Source organism: Labrus mixtus, chromosome 19 (genome assembly GCF_963584025.1).
Source record: "Labrus mixtus chromosome 19, fLabMix1.1, whole genome shotgun sequence".
Taxonomy (NCBI): domain Eukaryota; kingdom Metazoa; phylum Chordata; class Actinopteri; order Labriformes; family Labridae; genus Labrus; species Labrus mixtus.
The window spans coordinates 8405218-8428137 of NC_083630.1; the positions used below are offsets into that span (position 1 = coordinate 8405218).

The 22920-nt window shown below is 40.1% G+C and overlaps 3 protein-coding genes across 3 annotated transcripts; 1 reads left to right on the plus strand and 2 right to left on the minus strand.

The window, feature by feature from the left end:
- Positions 1-469: 469 nt before the first annotated feature.
- Positions 470-9018, minus strand: alg14 (ALG14 UDP-N-acetylglucosaminyltransferase subunit). The gene is made up of 4 exons (XM_061064493.1): positions 8838-9018; positions 7890-8038; positions 6340-6462; positions 470-2480 (listed from the first exon to the last, which is right to left on the minus strand). The coding sequence occupies exons 1-4, from the start codon at positions 8980-8982 to the stop codon at positions 2250-2252; spliced, it is 648 nt and encodes a 215-aa protein (XP_060920476.1). The 5' UTR covers positions 8983-9018; the 3' UTR covers positions 470-2249.
- A 1577-nt stretch (positions 9019-10595) lies between these two features.
- On the plus strand, positions 10596-17583 carry steap2 (STEAP family member 2, metalloreductase). The gene is made up of 6 exons (XM_061064738.1): positions 10596-10688; positions 12006-12449; positions 12656-12822; positions 14438-14965; positions 16329-16493; positions 16799-17583. Exons 2-6 carry the CDS (start codon positions 12023-12025, stop codon positions 17090-17092), a joined length of 1581 nt encoding a protein of 526 aa, XP_060920721.1. The 5' UTR covers positions 10596-10688; positions 12006-12022; the 3' UTR covers positions 17093-17583.
- Positions 17584-19245: 1662 nt separating this feature from the next.
- Positions 19246-21115, minus strand: mos (v-mos Moloney murine sarcoma viral oncogene homolog). Its single transcript, XM_061064582.1, has one exon. The coding sequence runs from the start codon at positions 20896-20898 to the stop codon at positions 19882-19884; it is 1017 nt and encodes a 338-aa protein (XP_060920565.1). The 5' UTR covers positions 20899-21115; the 3' UTR covers positions 19246-19881.
- Positions 21116-22920: the final 1805 nt, after the last annotated feature.

Genomic DNA, 22920 nt, shown 5'->3' on the forward strand with positions numbered 1-22920 from the left:
AGAAAAAAAAAAAAATGTCGACGGATTGTTGACGTAGCCGCGACGACCAATCAGAGCAGCCGAATTGTAGAGGGATACTCCCACTTTTGTTTTTTTTGTTTTTCTGATACTCCCACTTTTGAAGCCCCTCAAGTAGGTCTCTCACATGCAAGTATGTGGAGTCAGGTTAATACGCAGGCTACTGCTACAGGTAGGTCATAGTATTGCTCATGAGATGGCTGTACTTTCATGCATTGACATTTTTTCAAGTGACATTTCAGTTTTAAAAAAAAAAAGAAGAGTTGACATTAACAAAGACATTAACACACGCCTCTGTAGAGTGGAAAACTAAATATAGTCTCTTCAGCAATTTAAGCCAGTGAGATTCAGAATTACACTTCACATTTACCCAAAATGGCACATAGTGGGATGCCCTTGCCCCGTGAGACTTTAAATTCTGTTGCCAAGTTAGAAAATTTGGGACAGGATGTCCTGACCTTTTGGACCCCATGGGTAGCTTTATTTTTCCAAAACAAGTAGTCTCAAAGCGATATAGATATTTCTTTGTGTACAAGGATAACCACAGCTCTACATGCAGCAAAGAGCGTTTCAGCATATCATGGAATGATTGGTCAAAACTGAACTCATTTTCACTACCAGTCAAACGTTTAGACACACAACAGAAACAGTAAGATCATTAATTCAGTATACTATAATGTAGCTACTGTAAGCTGTATCTAGGGGACGACTAGGGTTTCCTTTACTTTTACTATCGTCCACATTTTAAAATAATAGTAGATATCAAAACAATAAAAATGAAACATTTGATTTCACTTTTGCTTTTGGAAAGAAATACATACATACATGTACGTAGGCACAAACTTCACTATTTCTATTTATACAAGAAACACCTGTCAAACATTTAAGCATAAGCCTTTAGATCAAAATGTCTTTCAGATAATAACTTGCATTTCAATCAGGTGTCCAAACATTTGACTGGTACTGTACACGTATTCTCCATTTATTCTTCATGTACCAATAACTGTAAAAAGAGGAATGCTAAAGCACATTAGATAAAGTGATTGTCAGCTTGTAGTTGGGATATTTGGCCTACTGGTGGGCAACTAAAACAAGGCCTAAAAAACTTCAACAACTTACCCTGAGAACTGTAAGAGTAAGGAGCACAGAGTTGGACAGACTTATAAATAACTATCCTAAAGTATAATTTACTGATTAAGAGGCAACAACAAGCTCTGATCTGAAAACTAGGAAGGTGTTGTCAGCTAGGTGGGTGAATCGAAACTTGCTTTGAGTACATATTGATAGTGGGTCGTTGTCAGGCTTTGTTTGGGCTTCCTACATGCACTATCAAACCTCTGCAGATGATACAAAATGCAGCAGCACGACTGGTCTTCAACCTTCCTAAAAGAGCACATGTCACTCCGCTGTTCACCTCCTTACACTGGCTCCCAGTTACTGCTCGCATCAAATTTAAAACTCTGCTGCTCGCTTACAAGACAGCGACAAAAACGTCTCCTCCTCACTTTAACTCTCTCATCCAGGTCTACACTCCCTCCCGCCCACTACGCTCTGCCAATGAAAGGCGTCTGATCCAACCTTCACAACAGGGTCCTAAGTCTCTGACTAGACTCTTCTCCTCTGTCGCCCCCCGGTGGTGGAATGAACTTCCAAACTCCATTCGATCTGCAGAGTCCCTCTGCACCTTTAAGAAAAAGCTAACAACCCAGCTCTTTCATGAATACCTACTAACTTAATGATGACGGTCTCCATATCATTGATGATGATGATGGTTGTGATGATGGTTTTTGTTTGATAAGAATGACTTATAAGATGGTTTCTATACTGATTAGAGCTCTCAAGAACTGCCCTCAATGTTGTGCTTTGCTTCTGGTCACTTCCTGTCAGCACCTGTGTGTCCAATCGGACTCAAAGCTGATCGTTTGCTCTTACTGACATTGTTCCCTGTTTTTCTAGATCCTTGCTTGTGTTGTACTTACTCTCTGATGTACGTCGCTTTGGATAAAAGCGTCTGCTAAGTTAGAAATATACACTTTTTTTCCCCCATGCAAAATCAAGTATATTTCAGTTTTAAATCCTGCATACTGTACAAAATGTCACATCTACTGAATGCCAAATGGGATCATTATAAACATTAGTAAACAATAAAAAATAAATCATTTATTTCCGAGCTTTACCAAAATCATTGCAAAATATGTAATACTCAATTTGTTAGCAGGTGGAGCATATTTTCACACTATTCTTCCAAGAAAAATGGATTTGGGGTATATGTTCCTCAAGGACGGCCACTGCACAAAGAAATAGTCTGATATACAGTAAATGATCTTCCCTGTGAGAGACAGTGTCTCTACTCGGCAAACGCTTTCAACATAAACGATCAGGACTTTCTTCATTCCCAGAATTCCAAGCAGGAGTCCAGCCACGCACAGGGGAACACAGGTCCCTGGGCCATTACAGAGCACCTGAAACAACACACAATTAAACAAGGGGATGAGCACATTTCTAAGAAGTGACACAAACCTGCTTTTTTCTTGAGCCTCTAAGAAAGCAGCATTCAGGGGCTGTTGGTGGAAATGGTGAAAAGCCAAAATCTGAGATGAATACCGTTTTAATCCCTGTGTATCTAGTGCAGAGACAGATCATACACTGATTTGTTTAACTAACTAATTCTCAATTCAATGAGCTTCATTGGCATGAATTTGTAAATACATTGCCAAAGCATCTCATATTTATTTATTTGGAAGACGTGTACCCAATAATGTCTGTTTTTTAAATGCATGGAGAGGATCGAGAATGTGAAATAAAATCCCTCTTTTGCTTGACTGCTTACAGCTCATGTCCAGTCTTTTATAAGGGGTCATCATAGGAAGCCATTGGTGATTTGAGAGTAATGTATTCATTAAGTTAAACAGCACTGAGCTGAGCTGAGCTGTTGCAGAACACTCAGAGAGAAGAAATCTGTCAAATACAAGGTCTGGTAGATTCAAGAGGTGAAGAGCACAGACACCGGCATTGTGTGTGTGAGTTATAGGCAACTGACTTGGATGGAAAAAGCCTAAGAGCTCAAAGAGGCTCGGGGAGTTGAAGGGGTTTGGGTTAATAGAAAACCAGACAGAACTGCTTTAGAGTCTGGAGAAGTCATCATACAGTCCACAGCACAGACAGCGACACTCTTACACTCGCTCCAGAATGCTCTGGAAACTGCGTTGCCCTGCACTCTGCATTCACACAGTAGAACAGTTCGGCTCAACAATAGACAGAACACAGTTTGGTGGCTGAGTGGCTGCATATAAACACATGTTTAACAGTAAGTAGATTTTTACAATGCGTCTTTATTGCTCATGATACCCTGCTTCAAATTGAGCTCTTCAAGCAAACTCTTTCCCATGGAACACATTTTTTAAAAGTCATTTTTTTGGGCCTTTTTGTCTTTATTGGACAGCTGTTGAGAAGGAGAGAGTGGGGGACGACATGCAGCAAAGGGCCGAGGTGGGATTCTAACCCACAGCCGCTGTGATGAGGACTATAGCCTCCGTACATGGGGCGCATGAAATAACCAAAAGGCATAGGCAAGTCATAGGCCCTACTGGAACATTCCTTGCATGACTACACCGGCACGCAAGTCCCCGCTTTGTTTCAAACCACCACTCCCCAATCAGACCCGCCGGAGGGTTCGACTGGACAGACAAACCGAATGAACAATTACTGGTCTAGAATCTGCTCTCAACTGTTAAAACATACAGCTTACACATGACCGGAAGAAAAACTCACCATTCAGTCAAACACTGCCAAATCCATCATATTCTACTTTATACTGAAGAAATAGTTCCAGTGTTGGGTGAGGTGTAAAGTGTTTTTACCCAGTGGATGAACGACTCTCCAAAACCAAACTTGTGTAAAGCTCTGAACAATAATATTAAGTTGACCTTGTCAAAAGCTTCTTCTGCATCTAATGATACACGATTATGGTTTTGTTGTTTTTGTTGTGATATGTTGATTCGATTGAAAAGCCTGCAGATGTTATCTGAAGCCGGTCTGTTTTCGATAAAGCCTGTTAGGTCGGGGTGAATTATCATTGGAATGTCGGCCTCTATTCTTGTTGCTACTGTTTTTGTGATGAGTTTAAGATCATTGTTGATTAGTGAGAGGGGACAGTAGCTTACAGCATAGTCTTGTTAAATGTTGGATTTTTGTCTCTAGATTGATTTCCTGTTTTTTTTCCTCGTGTGATGAATATGAAATTATCATTACTCTTATTACTGTTTTGCCTGTTTCCAATAAACGTGATGGTGAACGACTGATGGGGAGTCGGACCGCCCCACTCTCTCCTGATCAATGAGAAGAAATCGGGATTTTCTACAAGTGACGTGTTAAAGCACCATCTTGTGGGAGGCTTGATGTGTGCTTCAATGTCTATGCATAGGGAGACAGGAGCGTGATCGCTGATTACGATTGGATGAATTGTATTTTCTCTGATGTGTTTGGGGAGTGAATGACTACATGACTCTGAGACTGCGCTTCTTGTAAACAAAGACGATTTAAAGCCGGGCGTAATACGACATGAGGAAACCGTGTTTGAATGAGGCAAGACAAAAATGTATGAGGAAAAGAAAAAGAACTCTCGAGTTCCACAAAAAGGAGCATTGTATACACTTAATAAAGATAATCTGATCTGAATGATACAAAGCTCAGTTATGATATAATTCTCCTGTTACTGAGTGAAAACCTTTTACTTTCAGAATCTAGGCAGATTGACCAATTCTCTCTCTGTCTGCTGGAAACATACCAGTTGAGCTGTCCCTATTAAATCCCACTATAATTTGTTCTCTCCAACTGTTTGGGATAGCGTATTGATCTTAAGCAGCTAAGAAAAAAGGTCATTTAAATCAGCCTGACATATCGATGACTTAGAGGAGGTGACTTACTTGATACGGCGACCTTCACTCCCAAACCTTATTTTAAATCACTAAAACAAGTTGTTAGACAAACGCAGTGGATAAAGGAGAAATGTGGTGAAGAGGAACATCATGTGTAAGCACAGAGTCCAGAGGGATATCTCCAACCACACACTCACTATCGTCGATGTGTTTGTCTTCATTGAAAGCTGATTTGCACAGCTGCCCAACACAAAACCACTTCCTGTAAATGGGTCCTTTTATTAGACCTGACAGCTGGCGCAAGGTTTGCACAGGGTTCACACTCTACTGTAGAGATCATTTTGAAGACATTTTCAGTGACAATTGAGCTGCTGTGATGGCTGGTATGACAGGAACGCATTGTGCACATTGTGACCAAACATGATAATCAATTTAACATTATTCAATTGTTTAAAACAAGATGAGGAAAAAAGTTATTCTATACACCTAATATAAGTTAGCAGTTAGCAGCCAGCCTCATATTTTTACATTTGAAACGTAGTATTCTTACATTATTTTAAGTTTTGGCCACTACAGTTGTAAGGTAACCTTCATGTCATCCATCCTGCAGGAGCTACTGATGTGAGTTGAGGGTGTTTGCAGCGTGTAGCTTATTAGTAATACTGTCCTTAAACTACTTTCACTATTTGATATGATCCTTAACATAAACTTAATGTGATTTAGCCCTTTCAGATGACAAGGTCCTCTGTTTTATGAATTAAGGAGAATGTTTGAATAATTTTCCAGGATAGCCAAAGATTCCCCAGGACATTTCGTTTTCTCTCTAATTTTATTAATGTGTTATCCAATGACTAGAAAATTGGTCAACTATTTTCCAGGAACCATGAGAACCCAGTTAACATTCTTTAACAGTCTTTGTCTATAAGGCTGGGTATAACTTTAAATTATTCATCTTCTATAGAGTGGTTCATCTTTAGTATAATTGTTCTTGGTCCACTTCCATGTACAGTTTAATGCATTTTATAAATGTCAAGACCTTTACTGCAGGTTTACCAAGACATTCATTCAATTATGTTGTACAGAATTCAATCCCAAACTATTTTCACCATTCCTCTCTCTCTCTCTCTCTAGTCACTGTCCTATCTTTACAATAAAGGCACAAGTTTTCCTTGCCAATCTTCAGTAGATGCCTCATTCACTTATTCAACAGCATACACTTATATTCCTGTAAAACACGAGTTTGCTTCTTGTTTTGAAGTGATTCATAATAAAATGGCTCAAAATTAGATATTTTTTTTAATCTATTCTGAGAATTAAAATTTCTTAATAATTTATTTTAAGTCCTGCTTATGGAAATTGTAATGACAGGAGGATGTAGTAGAATGGGATTGTGCTAGTTCAGAGTAATGTGTAAAAACAGTGACTGGTCTCTAGGTCCACTTACCATGTCAGGTCTGAGTCTGAAAACTAGTGGGAAGGAATACCGCAGGGCGTTCAGAGTGCTGATAACAGAGGAACCCCAAGACTGATGCACCTCCCGGCTCCGTGGTATCCGACAGATGGTGAACTGGAAAAAGGGAACAAGTCATTAGAGGCACAAAAAAACGACAGTATGACATTTTTTATACGGAGCCCACACACTTTTGAACTATGCTTCTACAATACAGCAAAGCTCCAGTTTGCCCAAATGACAAAAAAATACAATCCAATCTGAAATATTTGGTTCGATTTATGCCTCCATCTCATTACAATGGATCTGGATGAAAAGTCAATTTCAGTGCTAGAGGTCTTAAAAAACCCATTTGTGAACTAACCAAGTAGCTTTGTTGCTCAGTGGTTTTGGTTAGATTATTTAAATGATAATGCAATAAAACAATAAATCAACATGGACTTTTAAAAATATCACAAAGCAAACTAGTCATAAAACCCTCAAGGCAACACCAAACAAAAAAAACATGATTCTGTCCAAAACACATTTACAGCTTCAATGATTATTCTACAAATGATAGAATATAAGTTTACAAAAACTCTTTCACGGACATGTATGTAAATTACATAACAGTTAGTTCTAAACAAGTCATTTTACTGGACAAGAGGCTTTCCATGAGGGCCGACAGAGACTACATAAGCAGTGAGATTTCATCCATGAGTAAATGTGCCTTAGCCAATAGCCAGTGATGAATGTAGGAATGGGTTCATTTACATACATTGGCCCAAATAACACCATCTCACCTGGCCATACTATCCAGCTGCAGCCCCGTAGCACAAGCCCCTGGTGTGACAGATCTGAGTGATGACCTATGGTAATGATATGTTGAAGTGATCCACAACATAGAGCTAACGTTGCTGTGTGTACTTTCTAAGCTGCTATGATATTTAATCCCTCTTTCATTTCATTCACACCGTCTATTTGCCTGAAGTATTTGTACATTATTGAACTTTGAATAAAGTTGGTTGAAAAAAAAAAAAGATAGAGCTATCGTACGCATTCGGAAACAAGAGAAGACGTTGATAAATTCTACATATTAATGCTCATGTTGAACATATCTTTAGAATCCTGAGTTTACAAACACCTGTACAAATACACATTGTAAAGTTACAACAGCAAAAAACAAAAAACAGCGTTGATGAATGTAACTGTTACAAGTTATATTTAGCAAAAGGCTGATGAGCAATAGGTGAATTCATAAAAAAAAGTATGTTAACATTAAGAAAACATATTTTGCCCCTGAAGTCGTTAAGTGGGGCACCTGATTGTTTTCTGAGTTTCCGACTTGAGCAGGTGTTCATGTGCATTTAAAAACTTGTTTTTCCAGTGTTTCCCACACAACATGAATGCAGCATAAGTCACTCCTTTGGGGCTTGTTTCCATAAACCTTGTGCTTGTTTCTCTCATGATATCTGGCAACACTGCTTTTCAATCTGTTTGACTTCCTGATAAGGCTTCAAGAGTGCCTTGGCGTTGTTCTTTGTTTTCTTTTTTTTCTTGTGTACCTGTGACTCTTTTGAAAGTTGTTTGGAGCTTTCAAAGGTGTTGATTTTCTCCTCGCTCATCCTGTCAGTATCCGCAATGACGTAGTGCCGAGGTGTATAAGCTTCAGACAGGCACTCCATTAGCCGCAGGATTTCTGTGGTGTGACCACCTACAAGACACACAAGACACATGGTAAATAGGGCTGGGAGATACATCCAGTTTTTAAGATATATATCAAGATTCTTTCACACAAGATATTGGGTAAGACAATATCGTTAATATGGTTAAAGTTAATTATCTGAATGATTATACAGTTAAATCAGCTAATAAGGACCACAGCCAGAAACATGAGGAATAAGAATCCATTGAAAGTTCCTTGTCACCTGTCACAGATTTTTCAAAATAAAATAATCAAAATGACTAAAATATCAAAGTGAATAAATGCAATTTCAGCAGACTTTACCTTTAATTATCTTAAAAAGTAGAAAGTAAAATCTGCTAAAAAATGATCAGGACTACAGCCAGGGGTATGAGGAATAAGAATCCATCGAAAGTTCCTTGTCACCTGTCACAGATATTTCAAAATAAAATAATCAAAATAACTAAAATATCAAAGTGTCATCATGCAATTTGAGCAGAATTATCCTTTAATTATTTAAAAAACTATACAGTAAAATATGCTGTAAATTCTACATGCATCTTTTCTGAAGCTGGCTTGACCGAGGTTTCGCAGTCTGAGATGCTACACATCATTAGCCTCGATGCTAAGACAGATGGTAGAGATGAACTTCAGACCGTATTCGCTTTACTTGATATTGTACCCAATAATTAAAAATGGTCTAGCAATTCGTATAGTATAATGTTTTTACATGTAGGATAGTCAGAAATCTAGGCCGAAGTTATGACTCTGTTAAACTCTATGAGGATAGAAAAGCAACATTTCAGAGACACTATGTAAACCACCTTACCAGATCCAGCAACCACGAGAACTGTGACTGCACCTTTGGCTCCAGGATGACAGCTTGATCCATTCTTCACAACAACATATAACCGGATAATAATAAGAAAAGTTATTAGTAAAACAGCAAGCGTAAGTCCTACCAGGAAGGACATGACGACTACGGCAGCTCTGTAGGACCAAACTTGAAGGCTGCGCTTTTTTGTCTGTTTTTTTTTTTTTTTTTTTTTTTTTTTTCCCTTCTCTGCTTCTCAAGCTGCGTTCAAACACCCTCAATATCGCACGACGCACATAGGCTGAATACGAAATCCCTCAGTTTCACGACAATGGCTACTATTATTGTGTTGGGAGAAGGAAGTTAGGTTATTTAGTGCATTTCGGACAAAACCAGTAAAAAAAAGAGTCTATAGGCTTGCTTCTTTACCAACAAACAAGCCGCAGTTGTGGACAGAGGTAGTGAAATATTATTTGTTGAATGAGTTTTGGACTTTATATTTGCAACATTGTAACAGTGTTAAATTGAAACAATTTTTTTAGACAGACTATAATGACATGGTTAAACCAGTTCCTTTTAATTATATGAAGATTAGTGCCCACTCAGGCAAAATGTTTAGCCCTGGCACAAACAGACTATCTTAGAGTTGTTAAATAACCAGTGGCGACTCTGTAGTCTTATGGGGCCCTAGGCACAAATCATTTGTGGGGCCCTCCAACCAAGGTTCATCACCATTATGAGTCCCGATGCTTACTCCTCGTCCTCTTTCTCCTCTTTCTTTTTTCTCTCCTGCAGAAAGATTTTTGACCTAAATTTAGACAACAGAACCTTTCAGTGATTGCAGAACATGTGCCCCAAAAAAAACAATATGTGTTTCTGAGTCGCATGACAAAACAGACGGCTTAGAAAGTCAAACTTTGAAGGCTGTTTATCACGATATGATCTCAGACTTTCACTGATGTGCAGTCCTATAATTCTGTTAAATCAACGCTCTTCATTTGACAACGACTCACCACAGAGTTTTCTGATGTAAACAAAGTAGTTCATGTCAGGCTGTCCTCTTTGAATTGCTAACTGAAGTAATGAAGCAGCTAGTGCTGACTTTAGGAGCTGTAACATAGCTGGAAACAAACTGATGAGCTAAAAGGACCAATAGTATTACTATGACTATTTCTAGTTCATTTAAATGTGAGACACAAGTGGGGATATGTGTCTAATAAGGCAATGAACACAGCAGATTAAAAAACAAAAAACTAGTGACAAAGGAGAAATCCTTCCTGTATCCCATCGCCCATTTTTCTTTTGAAACATAACATAACAATGAGTAAGGTCTTTTACCTGCGTTTTGTAAAGCATCTCCAGATAACATTTGTTATGAATTGGCGCTGCACAAATTCATAGGTGCTTTGATTTTTGTTATGTAGGCTATAGCTGTTTCAGTTTTTGTTGTTTTTAATCTCATTATTTATCTTAAATTAAGGATTCTACTTATTTATTTATTGTTTTTAACAATATGGGTGACTGCTGCTGAGGCAATTTAGGCTACCGTTTCCCTGCTTAGGTTTCTTTCTTAAATAATTTGTCTCTTAAAAAGATGAATCCAAACGATTCGTATTCACATTTCAACAACTTCCAAAAGGGTTGTTTGCCAGTGACAATTGAAGCAAAGGGCTTTATCACAACGAAGAGCACATTTGATTGACACTTCGGCACAGTTGCCTGATGAAAGCTGTTTTTTCCGACCTTCCCTAAAGATGTTAAACGCAGCATGTGGTTCTGAGCCGCATCAGGATCACGATGGGCAGCTAGCTGATGGTCTGCGTCTCTACAGAAAAAAAAAAAAAAAGAACAGCAGCCCGGTGACAGGTCGGTAAAATGCTACATTCACACTCGTACATTGGGAGCAGACTCCTCCTTGGCGTGCATGTGTGACTCGATAAAGCTGAACGCGTGTTGCCATCAGCTTGCATGTGTCATGTGTGATGTACATGACAGAACAGAGGCGGTGTGCAGCGCTACAGGTGAACACAGGCTGTCTGTGCACAACACACACGGCCGCGTCCTTCACAAGATCACAGTCTCTGCAGACAAAAAAGGTCATGAGAAGACGCAGGTTTAGTCGCTGGATGGGTGTCGTTCAATTGGCCTGTACTCTGAAATACAAGCCCACTGCAGCCGAGGTGGATACAGATATCCAACACAGTCATTAGGAGCATTTTTTTTTTTTTTATCCTATAAAAGTAATTTCATTGGTAGTCTCACTCATTCACGATTGCTATTAATTGTAAAAGTTTGCTGAAAAAAAAAAAAAGAATTTGTCATCCATAATTGTAGTAGGCTACCGCCAATGGTGTGGTGGTACCTGAAGAAGTGGACATACTATTTTTTCCCCAAAGTGTCCCGTCCAGCAGAGGATAAACAGCCTCTGTTACTAACAGTGACACAAGTCTCCTCTTGCATATTTAAGTTAGTGTGTACCAGCCAATTAGAGACAGAGGAGGGAGGGTCATCCCTTCACCATCCTACTGATCCATCAATGATGTGAATCAGAGGAGATGGTGGGTACTCTATGGAGGCTGAAAAATAAGTGGGTAGGCTAGTATACCTGCGTATACCCTGCACTACACCTCTGGCTACCGAACAAGGAGTGCAGTGTTAAGAGGAGGATTTCAGATTGACTCAAGAAAAACCGTCCAATTTGGCAATTTCATCTGTGTTCTTATAGTTGTCCATTTCTCTAAGGTAGCCCATCTATAAAGCGGTAATAATCACTTATCAAAACATAAATACATTCCATGAACCATTCATGAAATTTAAAGCTCTCGTTGGGAGTTTTTTTTTTTTTTTTTTTACCTGGTTAAGAGTTAAGAGTTAATACTGTTGATTTGTAAAACCTTAAAAATCAAACAAGACCATCAGCCAAACGATTTGTCCTTTGTTATTTTAAATGCCTGTAATCGACTGTAGACTGACTTTCTTTCCCCTCTTACTCCTGACCGCTGAAGCACACTTTCCTGATTCAGTCACTACCCTTTTATACCGAGAGGGTTGGTAATGGAAATGCAGCTGTTGTTCATCAAAAGGCTTGTGCAGATGAATAGTCATGCTCGCTGTGATCATATGTAGGAATAATTAGAGATCAGTTATATTTGTAGCTTTGTTTGTCCCAATAACATTCCATAGACTCACTGAGATCCTAGATGCTGAACACCTGGGAAAATAAGGGACAGGGTGAAAGGATGGACAACATCTTCATGATGGACGGCAGCAGGAGCCCCGTGTTCCTCACGGCCTCGTCCTCCAACCACCTCCAGACCTGTTTCCTGTCCAACAGCATGAAGAATGGAGTAGGAGATGGAGGAACCTGTCTCTCTGCCCAGCCAGTAAAGCCTACAGTGGCAATCTTGGGCTCAGGTGACTTCTCCAAGTGTCTGACCAAACGTCTGCTGCACTGTGGCTTCCACGTTGTGGTGGGCAGCCGTCATCCAAAAGTAGCAGCCCAGTCATTTCCCCATGTGGTGGACGTGACACACCATGAAGATGCTGTGGGAAAAGCAAACATCGTGTTCCTGGCAATCCGCCGTGAGCACTACTCTGTCCTCTGGGACCTCAAGCATTTACTGGAAGGTATATAACCACACACGTGCACCATGAAACAAATAAAGTAAAGCATGTATCATTTTATACAACTATACAGTGTGTGTGTGTGTGTGTGTGTGTGTGTGCGTGTGTGTGTGTGTTTGTGTTGCACTTTTTTACACTGTGATGTGCCAAAGTTCAGTTAAAAGACTGTAACTACTGACTTCATCTTTCTTTGCCTTTTTCATCTGCAGGCAAGATTATTGTGGATGTGAGTAACAACAGGAGATTGAACCAGTATCCAGAGTCTAACGCTGAATACTTGGCTTCATTATTGCCAGACTCCATTGTGGTCAAAGGCTTCAATGTCATTTCAGCCTGGTCTATGCAGCAGAGCTGCCTCAGAGATGCTAACACACAGGTGAGTGGAGTTTTTATTTTTTTTAAGATTAGTGTTAAGTGGCCTAGAACAGCTGAAGATAGACAGGAAACGTGGGGAGGAGAGTTTAGGGTATCAAAGTGCTGAGGTTGGGATCAAGGACTGTAGTCTCTATATTGGGTGCCTGCTCTACAGACTGATCTTAACCGGCACCCCTACTATCAAATATATAAACTGTATCAGTTGATTGATTGGGTTGCATCTCCCTCTATTCCATTTTTCAAGCCCAGCACAGTTTCGTCAGGTGACTGCTCATCATGAGGTTTCTGCCTCTTAAAAGGATGTTTTTTTTCTTGCCACTGGAACTTTGCTAAAAGTGCTGTGCTAATGATGGATTAACGCCGGGTCTTTGTAGATAATACACAGTGAGGTGTATAAGGTGTGAGTAAGGTCTTTTACCTGCTCTTTTGTAACATCATAACACTCTTCTAAGATTCTGTTGTGGGGTGTTAATGCCTTACCTGATCTCTGAGTATCCACCGACTTATACTAAGACCCCCTCTCTGAAGAACTGCTAAAACCCACAGACAGCAACGTCTCTTTGTGAATACCATATAAAAAATTTGTCATAGCATCACCCACTGGGAAAAGGTCAAAGGTAGTAGACAACGTATCAGTTGTTGGCTAAAGAAATATCAGTCAGAGTTTCTTAGGTCTTTTGGTGAAACCTGTGCTTACATATTAGCAACTGAGCAAAGTTCATCCTTGAAAACATGCAGTAGGTGGAACTATGATTATCTAGACCAAGTTCTAGAGGTTAATAAGTGGCATACAGTCCTTAAATATTGATTTTGACAGGGTATATTTCATATACCATTCTATTAGGTAATATATACTTTAATCAAAGCTGAAAAAAAATCATTATACCTTGTAAAGAAGTGGTCAGGCCTTCACTGTCCATTTCAAGGCTCACTAAAATCATGATTTATTAGGATTTGTGTTTTCTCTAACAGTAAGATATGGCAGCCCACATACTGGACATCCAGTTTACTGCCTTGCTATAGCTCTCTCGACAATTTATTCCTGCTTTAATTTAAGCACAAATTATTATGGAAAAAGGTCCACGTCACAAGACAGGTGCGTAGGAGAGCAATGTGTCCATCAACAAGTATCTCTGCCTGATGGAAGGTCCAGTACTGAAACGCTGCCAATAAACGTTTGTTTGCATGTTAGACAGTGTGCAGTAGAGTTTAGATTTAAGCACAAATGATTAAAAATGTCCTGTGAGCTTTCAAATCTAGAGCAAATTAAAAATCTATTAAAAAACCCCACAACAATGTTACTCCTGGCTGGATGGATAAATCCTGAAATAATCCCCCCCCCCCCCCCTTCAGTCAGATGTCTTTATCAGCGATTTGGATGATACATCTACAGATTCCTAAAATGAAAAGGAAATGCATGTACTGTACAGTTTGGGTTCAATGCACATGTGTTGCTCTAGTGAGGGTTTGTGTTCATGTCATTTGTTTTAATACCTTTTGGAGACTAATAATAAAGTTCTATGACAGATGACTTTTCTGCATACTTTAAATCACATTTTTCCATCTATGTTCCATCCTCTAACTCGCCCCGTCTCTCTAATCCTGCCACTGTGTAGGTCTTTATCTGCAGTGACTCATTGAAGGCTAGACAACAAATTATGGAACTAGCACGCCAGCTCTACTTCCAGCCGGTTGATATGGGCACCCTGTCTTCATCGAGGGACATTGAGGCCATGCCGATACAGTTGTTTCCTAGCTGGAGGGGCCCTGTCCTGGCTGCTGTGGCCCTATCTATCTTCTTTTTTGCCTACTCTTTTGTACGAGATATCATCCATCCTTATGTGAAATACAAGCAGAGTGACTTCTATAAGATCCCCATAGAGATGGTGAACCGAACACTTCCCACGGTGGCCATTACTCTCTTGGCCCTCGTGTACCTGGCAGGCCAGCTGGCAGCCGCCCACCAGCTTTACTATGGTACAAAGTACAGGCATTTTCCACACTGGCTAGAAGGATGGCTGCAAAGCCGGAAACAGCTGGGCCTCCTCAGCTTCTTCCTTGCTGCTGTCCATGTTCTCTACAGTGTGTGTCTGCCCATGAGGAGGTCTGAGAGGTACCTGCTGCTAAACACTGCCTACCAGCAGGTCAGTGGCATGTCGAGCTCTAACGTTATGCCCATACTGACACCGATGATGCATTTTACCAACTTAAAGGTGCACTATGGAGTTTTGGTAGTGAAATTTGAAAGTTGGAGATGTGAAACAATTCTTTGCTTTATTTTCTGAACTAAATACATAAACTTAAATCAAAGACAAAATGGTGTCCCTGGAGCTTTGTTCGGAGCTAATCAGCTACCAGGAGTGTTACGCTTTCACTGTTGCAGGCCCACTTTCTCGAGCACTTCTCGCGTAGCATTTTATCTTCAAACAGTGTTACAGGGAAAGCAGCACGTTTCCTCTGAGGACACTTTGTGTATGGAGTTATGAACATATACCACATAAACTGTTCACTTCTCCAACTTTCATATTTCTCTTCCAAGACTCCATAGTGCACCTTTAACAAGTCAGGGCTAAAGGGGAAACCCCTGTATGATCCAATTGTTTTAGCATTTTTATTATTTAAATGTGTCAATATATCTGATTCAGCAGCAAGGGCAAGGGATTGTAACTCAGTTGACTTTGATCATTTCTACAAATATGATCCTACCAATAATGTTGAACATGTTTTGCAAAGACTAAAACTCCCTTCATCAAGCTCTTGGCAAAAAATAAAAAAACAACCTTAGAAATGTAATCAATAAGGTTGACATCTTTCCATTACTTTTTAAATGTACATATAACAAATAAATTCATGAATTTAATTGGAAACACAGATAATTCCTGTAATACTCAAAATAGTACTTGATAGTTACACATACTGTAATCCAGTTCCGTATTCACAACATTTGCTGTCTATATATATGGAAATGTTCAAAACATGGTCGGTCAAACAGAGAAATTGTTTTTTTTTTATTGGAAACACTAAATTAAATGTTCTGGGGTGATGAATTCTGAACATGTCCATGAAGTCCAAGAATATATTTGTGCAGATTTGTGATAATTTTCCTTTTAGATTCTAACTCAAGAATAAAATACAGTACACTGACATGATACATGAGCCATTTTTGTTACAGACTCTTGAGGTGTCACATATTATGTGTTTTAGTTTTTTTATATATAAGTTTTTTGGACATCAACATTCACATTTTTGTTCTCACTTGATTTTTTTCCCTGATTAGCTTTAAATTAAATGATATAAGTAGTGAATCTTTGGGAAGTCATTCTACATTAATTAATCGTTCGGCCTATGTGTGTGAGTAGCATGTCTCTCAATAACTAGAGTGTAAACCAGAATTTCCCTCAGGGATCAATAAAGTATTTAAAAAAAAAAGTTCTGGCCATGCATAAAAGAAGACGTGATAGATGATGATTGTTGTGAATTTCATCTCCGTTTCCGTTTTATCGGCAGGTTCACGCTAATTTGGAAAATTCTTGGAACGAGGAGGAGGTGTGGAGGGTAGAGATGTACGTTTCCTTTGGGATTATGAGTCTCGGGCTCCTGTCACTTCTGGCCATCACCTCTATTCCCTCTGTCAACAGCGCGCTCAACTGGAGGGAGTTTAGCTTCATACAGGTAACATACAGAAAGGCTGGCCGAGGTCTAAAGAGAGATTCATTTTCCAAATTCATAATGTGATGATTCTCAGGTGTTTTCTGGGATGTTAGAATCATTCTTTTATGAATGCTGCATGGACACTTTACAAACCACAAAGGTTACTAAACTGCAAAGGATATGTGTTGACTGTGGAATTCCTTATATGCTTATGTTAAAGTGTAACTAAAGCTGTGTGTCTAGACAAACTAGATTATCCATTTGCTCTGTGACCACAGGAGTTGTAAATCAGTGTTTCATCATGAGTCTCCCTGTCTTTGCTCCAGTCCACTCTTGGCTACATAGCTCTACTTATTGCCACTTTCCACGGCCTGCTGTTTGGCTGGAAGCGAGCCTTCGAGGAGGAGGCGTACCGCTTCTACCTGCCGCCCTGCTTCGTGGTGTCACTGGCCCTGCCCGTGTGTGTCATACTTGGGAAGGTGCTGATGCTGCTACCCTGTGTTGCCCGCAAGCTCCACCAGATCCGCAGAGGCCTGGACAGCAGTCATGTCCGGTGCAAGCGCCTGGAACCGGTGGGCTCAGCTGCCCAGATCTCACCTGAGAGGGTGACCATCATGTAATCTTTGTAGCACAAAGCTGTCTGCTCCAGTATCGGGATTCCATGTATACTGCCATAGTTTGTTTGGTTGCAAATAAACATAATTTATGAATACGGTACTTGTTGAAGGGCATATTCCTCTTTGTTACTGTGGACTGTTTTTTTTTTTTTCTGACCTGTGAATTGTGAATACTCGTTTGAATACTTGTGTACTTGTGCTCTGATAATGTGAAGAGTTTTGTCACTATTTCTCTGTCATAGTATAAATCCAAATGTGCTTTCCTTGACAGTATATTACCACTAGTCCAGTACGTTGTTACTGTGTAAATGTGCTTTGTAAATACTTTGTTCTTGAAGACATTACATTGACATACTACTTTAAAGTGAAGTGTATTTTGCTAGTCCTGCTCGGCCCGTGAAAACATTTGAATTGTGTCGTCTTTGTCTCTGGAGGAGTTTTGTCGAGTCTAGGGAATAACCCTGATGACGGCATAGTAATGTTAAGGAAGAGAAGGACTAATCAGACAGGCTGTGTTTTGACACAATGGACTATAAGAGCTATGGGTTGAGAAGACTGTACTGTGTTGTGTTATGGTATTTAAGAATCCAGTGTTTCTGTCCAAAGATCTATGCCTTCTATGCACAACTGTCTTGTGTAGGTACCCCCCAGCCTCATAGAATTCAAGTACTTAACTACACCTGTTCCTTTTAATTTAGGGTCCAAGGGGCAAAGATTTTTTTTCTACGGAGCTTGAAGACCCTGAAGTCCCAAAAAGTAAAAAAAAAAATATATTGTGCACACAAGTTCTGATGTTGTGCACACTTGATATTATCTAACGTGCGCACAAGATATATATTTTTTACTTTTTCTCTTTTAGGGCCCTAACATTATTTTGGTCCCAGAACATGACAGATAGTTTCTAAATGAGGAATTAACAAGGAAAAATCCTTTTTTTAAATTAATTTTTTAACATCTTGTATAGTTTGGGGTCTTTACATAAATGCTCAAACTTGTTGAAGGTGTTCTGATGTGCTGTAGGATTAAGGTTCTTTGGTATTCTGCCACTAGGGGGTGCCGCAAAGTGTACATCTCTAGCTTTCAAACTCGTCAGTCTGTGTATCTAAAGTGACAGAAGTGGCTCTACTTGAATTTTAAGCACAAAATAGAACTAGCAGAATAGAATAATGATGGATTTTCATACATGTTCCACAAACATTTGATCACCAACCTTGCAGTGCCATCTATAATGCTTATAAGTCTGTCAAAATAAGAATAAAAAAAGACTAATTCACTGTATGTATCTTCATATATTAATCTGTAACATTTATATACATTCAGGTCTGAAAAACATTCAGCTGTTTCCTAATGACTGCCCCTCCATGAAAACCAAAAATTATGTGTTGTTTTCCCTTCTTTTTCCCTACATCACCATGCAGCAATAATATAACTGTAACAGGAAATGATGCAATATGTAATGTTTTCTGTGGCTGTGCTGTGGCTCATTTATTGAAGAATTTCTCAAGCCTCTAGCAATGACTGCCAGGTTGTCTTCAATGTTTGTCACTGTCTCACTGGTTTTGTTTATTGTCCTATATGTGACCAGGTGATGTAACATCCAGCCCTGGCATGGCTGCTGTGAAGAAACAAGCACCATCCACAGATCAACATTGTTTATTTAGTTTTGAAAAATGCCATATCTGAGCTCATGTTTTACCCTATAATGAAGTAAAAACCACCAAATGTGCTGCATATTTCTCAAGTCTGTAAGTAGTGTTCATTCTGTTGTCAAATAATGTACTGTTTGATTTATGAAGTAACAGTGACCTCTGCTGTCCATAAATTAAAGCTCATTTGTGTATATTGATATTTTCTGAAGCAGGTTGTGTTGCATGGCAGAAGAAAATGTTGATTAGATGTTTAATTCTCTCGATTATTGTATGAACACGTTCATGTAGATACATCCAGTCTGAAATGTCATTCCATTCACTTCCATAAAGAAATAGTGTTAAGAATGGTTCTTGACTTGTGCAACAAAAGTAAGTCACTGAAGGAAGTCAAATCTGATAAGTAAAACACTTGCTAGATTTGGTCATAATGAAACTGATTCTTGGAAAAAAGCCCAAAGTGTCTGTGAAAAAGTGCTGACCAGTCAACATGATATACAAGGAATAAAATTAAGTATAAAAATCATTTTAATGAAAACATACAACACTTACATCTCATGTAACAATCTCATAATGACAATTAAAACTGAATTTCAAAAGATTTTTAATTCCCCAGTTTAAATAAATTGTTTGGACAAAGTGAGTAAGAATCCCCACAGTTAAAGTCTAAGAATTATATTTAAAAAACAGAATAAATTAGGATTTTTCTTGTAGTATGGCTGTGGCATGGTTTCAGTTTCATTCCCCTCAATAACATCACATTTGAAAGACCCAATCCTTGGTGATATAATGAAACTCCAACAACTTTCAAGGTGTCATCGTTTTTTCATTGGGAGCCACACAAGTAGGCGTTGAAATCGCATCTGCAGGTGGAGCAAGATATGGAATAAGTTTCCAAAAACAGCTTATAGTCTGACATAAGACTCTGTCTATATTCCGAATTTAAACATGAATCATTCACAACAAGGTGGCGTCGGTAATAAAGAGAGTCACTATATTTATTCCGCATGAATCCTGTAAAAAAAACACTGCTTCAAAATGACAGCAGGAGAGCGGCACTAAAATGTTACTCAAACTTTTTCATTTTAAGAAACCCACAGCAGTCGTCATGTGTTGCACAAGCAATAAAAAAAAAAAAAAAAAGAGTCATATATGGGAGCGCAGCTGCTCCAGGTGAAGCAACAGCTCCTCAGCAGTAGGTCTGCAGGTGCCATCTGCGTTCCAGCACTGGCTCAGCAGGGTCTTGCACAGCAGTCCGAGCTCCGACTCAAACACAGGGTTGGTGTGGACCGACGGCCTCAGGTTGTGCGCCACGACCGCGTAGAGCACGTGTTGCCGTTCGCCGTCGTACGGCTGTTCTCTGGTGATCAGCTGCCACAAGGTGATCCCGAATGAGAAGATGTCTGCTTTGGGAGATACCGCCTCACCTCTCAGCAGCTCCGGGGCTCTGTGCGTGTACGTGCCGCCTACGTGGCTCAGCTGACGGCTGACTGTGCTGACCTCACATCCACTGTCCACTTTTAATGAGCAGCCGAAATCGACGATTTTGCAGGTGTCCTGACTGGAAATCAACACGTTAGCTGGTTTGATGTCCAGGTGGAGAACGCTGTGGGAGTGAAGGAAGCGCAAACCATTTAATATGTCCGTGGAGTACCTGAGCCACCGGTCCACCCCCAGCGGCTCAGGACACCCGTAAATGATCTGCTGTAGATTTCGGTCCCCCACGAACTCCATCAGTATCGTCCCAATGCTGCTATCGTCCCCGAAATCGTCCGGCACGCAGGTGGTCGCAGCGATGACGCGCACGACGTTGCCGTGCCGCAGGTGTGCCGCGTTCAGCTCCGCCCAGAAGCTCTGCCGGGACGCCAACTTGTTCTTGGTGCACTTCTTCACTTTCTTAAGCGCGACGGTTTCCCCGAGGTACTCCACCCGGTAGACGGAGCCGAACCCTCCGGAGCCCACAGGCTGTGCGGAGCGCAACTCCTTCCAGTGGATCACAGAGGACCAGAGCCGACTGGCAGCTTTTCCGTGGTGCCGATTTATGGGGACTTGCAATGTGGAGCCGTGGGAGTGTTTTGTTAGCGGGCTGCTGCAGATCCCGAAATCCAGAGAGGGGTAGATGTCTCTGGGCAGCAAGCGTGAAATGGGGATAGGAGAAGGCATTGTGCGTGCTCGGGACAATTCATGCAGTCTGAAGTCTGCAGCTGACTGAACAGCGGCCCCACATCTTCACAGCTTTTCAGCACAGTCGTGCGCACACAGTCGGCCACACCGCCACTTAGTGTTGTGGAGTGTGTATAGCTTTCTGTTGGAGTTCAGCAGGTTCATTCAGATGGTTCAACTCAGTTTACTTTATGGCTACAGTCAGGAGGACGGCGAAACGGGTTGACTTAGTTCTTAAAGACTTGGTATAGTCTATTTTGGTCCATGTGTGTCTCGCTGTGTCCACTCAATATTGCTCATTTTGAGGTCGGGGGTCGTTGGAGCATCACTGCAGAACATGAAAAACAAGCTTGTCTTCTTTTGTTATTTTCAGTTTTTGTGTGTGTGCTGATAACATCACGGGGAGCTCTAACAGTAAGGCTACTTCAGGGATGGTGTTGATGAAATGGGACAGCACACAATGTGATGCAACATCTTCCTGTAGGCCTACATCGAAAAACAATATGACTGAAGTCCTGATTTCTTACCACCGATCATGATCACAGCTGCTTTGTTAGGCTGCCTCTCGAGCAGCATGGATACAAGTCAAGCCTTCTGTTCCAAGAACAGCAGCAGAATAAGGCTACTAACTCAAATAATCTGTCTCACATAATGTATAAGTGAGCTGTATTTTATTTTAAATCATTCCCAACGTCACTGATGTAAGAACGCATACAAAATGTCCTAGTTGTGAAAATGTTGTTTTCACCAGTTGGCTATAGTCGACACAAAACAAATGTTCTTAATTGACCCTAACCCTCTAAATGAAAATATCTCATTCTTGCAATGAGTTTTATTTAGATTATATTTTAAACAACTTGACAGCTTTTAATAAAAGCAGTTTGTATTTGTTTTTTTTTCTAAGAGCAGATCACTGTAGGTATGTTGTTGTATGTATGCAGAAACAATCAAACTAAAAGTCTTTTTAAAATATAAACTTATAACTAAAAGAATCCACTGAAGATAAATTCTATAGCCTTTTCTCATTCCTCAGTTTGAACATTGTTGATTCCTCTCCCTCCCTTTATTGCCTCTATTGCTACCTACGATGCAAAGATGAGACGTGAGGAAGGATGAGTTGAGGCAACAGAACAAGATAGAGCCTAAATACTTCACGAGTCGTTGTAATGGAAGTCACTGAAATGTGATGAGGCTCAGTTACGTCTGTCTGCTGTTTTGTTACAGTCTTTAACTGTCATTTATGATCTTAGATGAACACCACCGTTCAAAATATACTTCAAATTGAATTCAAAAGTCGGTTTGTGTGTCACTTCTTGGGGCAGCACGCTGGGGTCGGCTGTGGCTCAGTTGGTAGAGTCGGTCGTCTCTCAACTGGAAGGTCGAAGGTTGGATCTCCAGCTCCTGCTGCAACATGTCCGATGTGTCCTTGAGCAAGACACTTAACCCTGAATTGCTCCCGCTGCTCGAGTGCGTATGAATTGGATCAGTCACTTCTGATGGTCTTACTACATAGTAACCTCTGCCATAAGTGTGTGAATGGCTAGGTGACAGTCTGTGTAAAAAAACACTTTGAGGAGTCAGAAGGTTAGAAAAGCACAATATAAGCTCAAGTTCATTTACCATTTAATAAGTCACAGGTGCTGAAAAAGATGAAAAAAGTGCATCATGGTTTGTAGCTCCTTCCCTCTCCTTAAGAGGAATTTAAGGACCTAATAACATCTTTGAAGTTGGAGCACTGAGAAAATCTTCAGTGGTGTTAGTTGATCACAGGCAGGAGGGTGGAAGAGATGAAGAGGAACTAATACAAAAAAGACGGGGGAAAAAAAGATACATTTTTGGCAGGGGATGGAAGTAACAAATGACATTTAATCATGTTACTGTAATTATAGCTTTTTGTGTATTTTTAATTGAGAAGTTCTTTCAAATCAGTAATTTGAACTTTACTTTAGGCTCAGTATGTCTTGGGGGTAGCAATGTACTTCACAACATTTTAAATAGCCTCCGTTACTGAGTAATACAATG

Bases quoted from the DNA above. Each gene is read 5' to 3' on its own strand.
- alg14 (XM_061064493.1), bottom strand. From the start codon at position 8,982: ATGTCCTTCCTGGTAGGACTTACGCTTGCTGTTTTACTAATAACTTTT. The intron at 6,463-7,889 runs GTACACAAGAAA...CCCTTTTTCCAG, and splicing joins AACTTTCAAAAGAGTCACAG to TTCACCATCTGTCGGATACC. The intron at 2,481-6,339 runs GTAAGTGGACCT...GTGTTGTTTCAG, and splicing joins TCAGACTCAGACCTGACATG to GTGCTCTGTAATGGCCCAGG.
- steap2 (XM_061064738.1), top strand. From the start codon at position 12,023: ATGCTGAACACCTGGGAAAATAAGGGACAGGGTGAAAGGATGGACAAC. The intron at 12,450-12,655 runs GTATATAACCAC...TTTCATCTGCAG, and splicing joins CCTCAAGCATTTACTGGAAG to GCAAGATTATTGTGGATGTG. The intron at 12,823-14,437 runs GTGAGTGGAGTT...GCCACTGTGTAG, and splicing joins TCAGAGATGCTAACACACAG to GTCTTTATCTGCAGTGACTC.
- mos (XM_061064582.1), bottom strand. From the start codon at position 20,898: ATGCCTTCTCCTATCCCCATTTCACGCTTGCTGCCCAGAGACATCTAC.